Source organism: Sinocyclocheilus rhinocerous, unplaced genomic scaffold (assembly GCF_001515625.1).
Source record: "Sinocyclocheilus rhinocerous isolate Xijiao unplaced genomic scaffold, SAMN03320098_v1.1 scaffold768, whole genome shotgun sequence".
Lineage (NCBI taxonomy): Eukaryota > Metazoa > Chordata > Actinopteri > Cypriniformes > Cyprinidae > Sinocyclocheilus > Sinocyclocheilus rhinocerous.
Window position 1 is genome coordinate 252,178 of NW_015634483.1, and position 8,717 is coordinate 260,894.

Consider the following 8,717-nt stretch of genomic DNA (forward strand, 5'->3'; position numbering starts at 1 on the left):
CCTCTAATTTTAAATGGAAAGAGCACAGACAAAGCCTTATTTTGTTTATATGAAGAGATTTATTTTATTTGTGTTATTTATTTGATTTGGGGCTTGTTTTAAATTTTCAATTTAGTTTTGTTATTTACATTTACATTATTTTTAAATTTTGTTATTTAGCAGACGCTTTTATCCAAAGCAACTTACAAATGAGGACAATATAGCAATCAAAACCAACAAAAGAGCAATAATATGCAAGTGCTATATTAGTATATTATTATAGTGTAATATTTCAATTTCACAAAGAAACGTGCAGCATTTTGTTCAAGCAATAATAAAAGAACACATTTTGTTTATAATTTGTCTTAAATCTCATTTTTTTTAAAAATAAAACATTTGTGAATCGAATCATGAAATCGAAATCAAAATCGTGAATCGAATCGTGAATTGAGTGAATCGTTACATGGCCATGGCCCAAACTTTCACTAGGCTGAGCTGGAAAGAGACTGATGGATTTGAGCAGACCGCTCAAAATGTTTGGATGGTGCCTGGGATGCTCAATGTTTACACTTTTGGGGAAGATAAACCCATGAATGGCATGCTGAAATTTTACAGTCCAAGATACAAATATTAAAGTCCAATTCAAACACATAATAAATACATTTAGAAATTTGATCTCAAAATCTGTCCCATCTGTCTAAAAGCAGTTAGATATATACTGTCTTGACTGGTTATATCAATATCATGCTCGAAAGTGAATACTGAATCCAAAAGCAGACTACTCTTAAAGCATTCATGAAATCAAGGACCTTGAAACTTACTTTGAGGTAAAAACAGAATAATATGCCTTTTTATCAGTCATCTCAGTTTTCACCCTTCTCTTTTTACCTATTCACATTCTGGACTGCAAACGTGTAGGCTAAGCATTAGAGCTATATTGACACTAAGCTTGATAAAAAAAAAAAGAAAGAAAAAAGAAACATTGCTGTGAGCATCTTGTGTGGCCACAAGCTGCTTTAAGTAATATAGTGCATCTCATCCTCAGGGACTGCACCAGATTTGCCATGTCTTGCTGTGAGATGTTTCCCTGCTCTTCCACCAAAGCATTTGCAAGTTCGCAAACACATCTGGGGGGACATATGGTTACATGTGATTTGCCACTGCAAGGACAATCACCTGTCCTTCCTGTCTCCCTGTAGCACTGTCTTAGGCATTTTACATTGTGGACACTGGTTTATTGCCCTGACAACGTTTACAGTCCTCATGCCTCCCTGCAGCAGGACTATGGCATGTTCATGCAGGTGCACGGGAATTAGGAACCCGGGGGCATCTTCTGGTGTTTTTCAGAATCACTAGAAAGGTCTCTTTAATGTCCTAAGTTATTGTAACTGTTCAAGTTTTCAAGTTCAGTTTTATTTTTCTAGAGCACGTTTAAGCATGGAACATGGCCGACCACAGTGCTGCAAAACAAACCGTAAAATACAATAAAGAGAAAAAAAAATCAGTACACAAATTAAATCCATACAAGAGCCACACTCTGCTTGCTACATAATAAAAGCCAAAGAGAAGAGATGGGTTTTAAGATATGACTTGAAGTCAGATAAAGTGAAAACCATCCTAATGTAAACTGGTAAGTTGTTCCAGAGGGTGGGACCAGCCACTTCAAAGGCTCTAGATCCCCTGGTCTTGAAGCGGGTTCTAGGGATCTGGAGGAGGAATTTGCTCTCCTGTGACCTTAATTGCCTGTAAACTTAAAAACTATTCCACAGGTGCATGTGCAATAATTGTTTGTGGTTCATTGAATAAGCATAAAATAGAGTTCAAACCCTTTGCAATAAAGATCTGGAAAGCTTATTTGGATACAAAAGTATCTTTAAAATACAGTAACCTGAAAAAGTGAAGATTCATTTTTGTCGGTTTCAGTAATTAAAAAATAAAATACCAATTCAAAACATTGAATTCCACATCTTTTAATATTGTATTACCTACCCAGGGGCACCTCATGTGACTTAAAGGGATAGTTCACTCAAAAATGGAAATTCTGTCATTAATTATTCACCCTCATGTTGTTCCAAACCCGTAAGACCTTCATTCATCTTCAGAACACAAATTTAGATATTTTTGATGAAATCTGAGAGCTTTCTGACCCTGCATAGACAGCAATGCAACTGAAACGTTCAAGGCCTAGAAAGGTAGTAAGGACATAGTTAAAATTAACATAACACATTAACATAAATAATCCATGTGACATCAGTGGTTCAGCTGTATTGTTATGAAGCTACAAGAATACTTTTTGTGCCCGATGTCAACGCCCGTTCACAAGAGTACCGGCGACGCATGCTGACGCATGAGCCGGCGTTCTGACGTAGAACCCGAATGTGCTGCACCTTGTTTTCAGTCAGAGGAATGCACACGTATGCACCGTGGTACTCTTGTGAATGCACATCAAAGACTGACACAGAAGAGAATAAATTGTTGATTTGTTTTGTTTTTCCCCACAAAAAGTATTTTCATAGCTTCATAAAATTATGGTTAAACCATTGATGTCACATGGACTATTTTAACAACGTCCTTACTACCTTTCTGGGCCTTGAACGTTTCAGTTGCGTTACAAAGCAGACTACTCTTAAAGCATTCATGAAATCAAGGACCTTGAAACTTACTTTGAGGTAAAAACAGAATAATATGCCTTTTTATCAGTCATCTCAGTTTTCACCCTTCTCTTTTTACCTATTCACATTCTGGACTGCAAACGTGTAGGCTAAGCATTAGAGCTATATTGACACTAAGCTTGATAAAAAAAAAAAGAAAGAAAAAAGAAACATTGCTGTGAGCATCTTGTGTGGCCACAAGCTGCTTTAAGTAATATAGTGCATCTCATCCTCAGGGACTGCACCAGATTTGCCATGTCTTGCTGTGAGATGTTTCCCTGCTCTTCCACCAAAGCATTTGCAAGTTCGCAAACACATCTGGGGGGACATATGGTTACATGTGATTTGCCACTGCAAGGACAATCACCTGTCCTTCCTGTCTCCCTGTAGCACTGTCTTAGGCATTTTACATTGTGGACACTGGTTTATTGCCCTGACAACGTTTACAGTCCTCATGCCTCCCTGCAGCAGGACTATGGCATGTTCATGCAGGTGCACGGGAATTAGGAACCCGGGGGCATCTTCTGGTGTTTTTCAGAATCACTAGAAAGGTCTCTTTAATGTCCTAAGTTATTGTAACTGTTCAAGTTTTCAAGTTCAGTTTTATTTTTCTAGAGCACGTTTAAGCATGGAACATGGCCGACCACAGTGCTGCAAAACAAACCGTAAAATACAATAAAGAGAAAAAAAAATCAGTACACAAATTAAATCCATACAAGAGCCACATTCTGCTTGCTACATAATAAAAGCCAAAGAGAAGAGATGGGTTTTAAGATATGACTTGAAGTCAGATAAAGTGAAAACCATCCTAATGTAAACTGGTAAGTTGTTCCAGAGGGTGGGACCAGCCACTTCAAAGGCTCTAGATCCCCTGGTCTTGAAGCGGGTTCTAGGGATCTGGAGGAGGAATTTGCTCTCCTGTGACCTTAATTGCCTGTAAACTTAAAAACTATTCCACAGGTGCATGTGCAATAATTGTTTGTGGTTCATTGAATAAGCATAAAATAGAGTTCAAACCCTTTGCAATAAAGATCTGGAAAGCTTATTTGGATACAAAAGTATCTTTAAAATACAGTAACCTGAAAAAGTGAAGATTCATTTTTGTCGGTTTCAGTAATTAAAAAATAAAATACCAATTCAAAACATTGAATTCCACATCTTTTAATATTGTATTACCTACCCAGGGGCACCTCATGTGACTTAAAGGGATAGTTCACTCAAAAATGGAAATTCTGTCATTAATTATTCACCCTCATGTTGTTCCAAACCCGTAAGACCTTCATTCATCTTCAGAACACAAATTTAGATATTTTTGATGAAATCTGAGAGCTTTCTGACCCTGCATAGACAGCAATGCAACTGAAACGTTCAAGGCCTAGAAAGGTAGTAAGGACATAGTTAAAATTAACATAACACATTAACATAAATAATCCATGTGACATCAGTGGTTCAGCTGTATTGTTATGAAGCTACAAGAATACTTTTTGTGCCCGATGTCAACGCCCGTTCACAAGAGTACCGGCGACGCATGCTGACGCATGAGCCGGCGTTCTGACGTAGAACCCGAATGTGCTGCACCTTGTTTTCAGTCAGAGGAATGCACACGTATGCACCGTGGTACTCTTGTGAATGCACATCAAAGACTGACACAGAAGAGAATAAATTGTTGATTTGTTTTGTTTTTCCCCACAAAAAGTATTTTCATAGCTTCATAAAATTATGGTTAAACCATTGATGTCACATGGACTATTTTAACAACGTCCTTACTACCTTTCTGGGCCTTGAACGTTTCAGTTGCGTTACTGGGTCAGAAAGCTCTCTTATTTCATCCAAAATATCTTAATTTGTGTTCCAAAGATGAACGAAGGTTTTTTGGGTTTGGCATGACATGAGGGTAATTAATGAAAGAATTTTCATTTTTGGGCGAACTATCCCTTTAACTAATGTGTGGGTGTGATTGTATTAGCATGAGAAGCAATGTATGCTTGTCCAGTTTCTTTGTGTAATTCTACCATTAAGTATGTTTATGTATGTCTATAGGGGATGGAGGACACAGAACAGCTCCAGGAGAAGCTGTTGGAGAAGCAGGATAGCCAGCAGTACCAGGCTCTAACCCAGATGGACAGAGAAGCAAAGAGTCCTCTTTCTGAAGATGAAGGTGTACAACTAGTCATCAAGGATGAAGATCAACCTGTGCTCCATAATACATATGAGCATGCAAATGGGAATGTGTTACCCTCACTTCCACAAGATTGTGCACCACTCAAATCAGAGGATTGTGACGTGTTTCCTGTTGCTACCATGCCGCTGCACCAAGGTCATCCTCTCCCCAACTCTCACACACCGGAGCAATGGCAGCATGGGATGCTGGAATACAAGGTGCCTCCGGGTGCCCTTGCAAATGTTGAACAGTCTAGGCCAAAAGAGGGCCAAAACCAGGTGGGAATGGTGCTGCCCACTCTAAAGCAGAAACCCCTCACATCTCCAGAAATCCAACCCGAAAGGGCTGACCCCCCTAAAAAAGAAGAAGCATGCTTCAGTTTTAATCTCCTCCTCTACCCTAGGGGTAATCCTGGCATCATGTCCCCATTAGCTAAGAAGAAGATGCTGTCCCAAGTCAGTGGAACAGGACTGTGTAATAATTACCCATACGGACCGCCACCTCCATTAGTCAGTAGGTTGACCGGCAGTGGTACAGAAGGGTCATCTTCTGGACAGCAGAGCTCCCAGGCTCCTTCCGCTGCAGAGACCAACATGGTGATCAAACGCCCATCAGTTATCCAGCATGCTCAAAGTTTAAAGTCCAGAGGTAGTGAGGACAGGAGGTCCTCAACAGAGGGCTCTCAGAAAGAGGGGTGTAATGAGGGAGAACTAATACCCCAGCCACAGCCTACCCTGATAAGAGAGCCATACCTTTTAAGGGCTGACCTCCATTCCAGCATGGAGAAATCTGCTGAGATGCCTCGTCCTGGCCAGGCTCCCAGCTTCCTGAGTGACTTTTATTCCTCACCTCACCTTCACAATCTAAGCCGACAAACCGAGCACCACCTGAGCAAGGAGCAGATAAGCAAGTACCTTAGCAGAGATGTTTACCCTCGGGACTGTGAGACCGCCCAGGGCTTTCCCCTAAGCCAGCATCCCGACAATGTGGGTTTGAATTACAGTGCCCGGCTAAGTCAGAAAGAAAAGGGACCTCCTGCAGAAAGGGTAACAGAGGAGCAACCAACTGATTTGAGTCTCCCAAAATCCTCTCCACACAAACTGCCTCTTTCCACATCCTCTCTCTGTGGCATCCCACATCCCACAATACAACAAGACATTAAAAACTCCTCTCTCTTTCAAGCAGGCAACAGTCAGAGCTCAAGCATAGACTACCATCCCAGGGCCTGTCGTGTTCCTCCCATGACCATGTCCAAATCTAAAAAGGTAACCGAATCTCACTCAAAGGTTCTGGATAAAGCACACAATGGCAGGGGAGAAGAGACCTTGGGTTACAAGATCGATGAGATGGCTCGGCCCATTCTGAGCTCCAAAAGCAGCCCGCAGAACATCTGCACTGCACGGCCACTAAAAAGGACCCTTCGGGATTTGGAAAACGCACCGTCGGAGAAGAAAATCCGGGCTGTGACACCCTTGCACTGCTCGACACAAAGAGATGGTCCAGGGAAACCTAGGACACCGGAAGCTGACAGTGAGTCCATAAAGCCGGCAGAACCTACTCACACGGCATACATCAGCAGTTACTCATCGGAAGGCCACAAGATTCCCTTGCACTCCCACCTGTTCCAAGGGCTGTATCCAGGGACATTTGTATCTCAGGTCCAGGACATGTGTGATAGCTTGGGCTCCCACGTTACCCCAAGTTACTCTCATCCACTGCAGTACTTGAAGAACCATGCTGTTCTGTCACCACTCATGCCCCCCTTCGCTATTCATTCCTTAATGATGCAAAGACAGTTCCTGGCCACCAATCCCACCCACATTTACAGGCACCAAGTGGGCACCTCATACGGGGACATACTGCACCCTGGCCTCTACCCCATGTCGGCCCTTCACCCCCAGCCAGCTTTCAGTCCCCCTCAACTCTCTTCAGTGCACCCCAGCACTAAACTTTCCTAGGTGGCGCAGTCTGATATTCCCTGGCTGGACGCGCCCAGCCCATGCTTAACTCAGACTTGATGCTCCCCAGAAAATCCCATCAAGCATGGTCACACTATGTACCCAGTGAATAGCAGTGTTTTATAAACGCTTTAACACGGGAGCAGTTATTTCTGTTATTTACCTTCTTGCCACTCAAGTTTATGGTTTGCACATTTCTTTGAACAGGGGCCAACTGGGCTGATCGTGGCTTGTACTCACCACACTGTTTGAAAGTGTCAGTTGGCTTGTTCGAAAACATGTTGCCTTGGCACAGGTGCCCAAGTGGAGATGGGCATGATGTCCACGGAGGCACCCAAAAGAAAGTCAAGTGACAAATCAGTGCAATGCGACAGTGCTACTTCGGTCCATTCTGAGAGCTCTTTTGTCTGAAATACTATGATACGATAATGCAAGAGCTGCCTGGGTAAATGTTGGACCTTTTCACATTACTCTTGACTGTATGTTTTTGTTGCTGTTGTTATTTTTTTTTTAATGTAACAGTGTGGTAGTTTTATATGTTTATTTTTCAATCCTACTAGGGTTAAGCAATGAGATATCACATTTGATAAAGACGCAAAAAAGAGACCCAAGTATTGCAGTTTGGTGTGTTACACAGTTACATGTAAATAAAACAAACTAAGCTTTCCTTGAAGGAATCTTAAATGTCAGTGATACAATGTGAGGTAGGCTTCACAAGCTTCTTTGACCACTGTCTGCTGGCTCCCTTTCAGCTCCTTTCACGCCCAGCAAAACTCGCTCCTGATCACCAGAGCAATGTGGAATGTGTTTGTCAAATGTAGGACTGAGGTGCTTGTACATAACCTTCACAAACTGAATGCATTTTGTATCATGTTCACTCGCTACTGTAATTTCTGATTGCTCTGAACTGCGGGGCTAAAGAGCGATTTAGGACGGTGAGAGGATAAAATGCAGGACTACTTAAGTGTCAGAAAGTGAGTTTTGTATTTGCTGGTGTACACTTGTGCTTGCTTACTCAGAGGACTTTTTTTATCAGGAGATACAACTGAAATTTAAAACTACATTTGGGAAAACACATTTTAGGAGCACTTAGATAAGCCCACACAGGCTTTTCCAACCATTTCTGTTTAAGGATAGCTAACTGTTAAACTTTTAGATATTGTTTGAACTTTAGGTCTGTAAGTGCTGGCAGCAGTCAAATTTGCGTCTGTATTAAATGAAGTGTAACACTTGCCAGAAAAGAGTTTTTAATTAAAAAAGCATGATTTGTTTGCACAAAAGATTTTGGGAAAGTACCAAGAAAATTTGAAAAGCAACACACAGTACTCTTAGGGGTAATCAATTATATATATTTTTTCTTTTTGATGTATTAGTAGTAGAAACTAAACTTCAAGAAATGTATTTACTCCAACAACGTTTGGAGTAACACTCAAGGTTGCTATGTAACATTTTGTAATGAGTAATAAACAGTTTTATAACTTAATACAACAGTTCATCTATGCATGTTTTCATAATATTTGCCAAGATACTGTTGACCCGAATATAAGACGATGTTTTTTTCTTGGAAATACATCTGAAAAAACGCGGTCGTCTTATATTCAGGGTCTAGACTTTGACATGTCAATAATACACCCACAACAATAGGTGGCGTTGTCAGCTGCACCACACAGATACGTTGTCTACAGGGTTTGAAATTAACACCCGCCAACCCGCCAAATGCGTGTAAAAATCAGCTGTGGCGGGTAACGCTGTCAAATCACTAGCCAATTTGGCGGGTTACATTTCGTAAGTTATGTTCACTCATTCATTTCTTGGGGAAGTTCATGCAAGCCAAACCTGCGCAGGTTTAGCACAAATACTGAACTCGTGAGACATCATGACATTATCGAGTATATTGCAAAAACTAAACAAAACACACCTACAGAGGCACGCATACGCGACGTGATGAAGTCTGGTTAGAGTAGACCA

At 41.2% G+C, this 8,717-nt stretch overlaps 1 protein-coding gene and 1 long non-coding RNA gene across 2 annotated transcripts in view; one reads left to right on the forward strand and one right to left on the reverse strand.

The window, feature by feature from the left end:
• The window catches only part of arid5b (AT-rich interaction domain 5B), a 126,717-nt gene extending 118,535 nt beyond the window's left edge, over window positions 1-8,182 (forward strand). The window contains exon 10 of the mRNA XM_016559567.1: window positions 4,671-8,182. Coding sequence (XP_016415053.1) covers window positions 4,671-6,749 — 2,079 coding nt within the window. The 3' untranslated portion in view covers window positions 6,750-8,182. The remainder of the gene's footprint in view (window positions 1-4,670) is intronic.
• The window catches only part of LOC107745647 (uncharacterized), a 16,055-nt gene continuing 12,964 nt past the window's right edge, over window positions 5,627-8,717 (reverse strand). The window contains exon 3 of the long non-coding RNA XR_001640620.1: window positions 5,627-5,678. This is a non-coding gene — a long non-coding RNA (uncharacterized LOC107745647). The remainder of the gene's footprint in view (window positions 5,679-8,717) is intronic.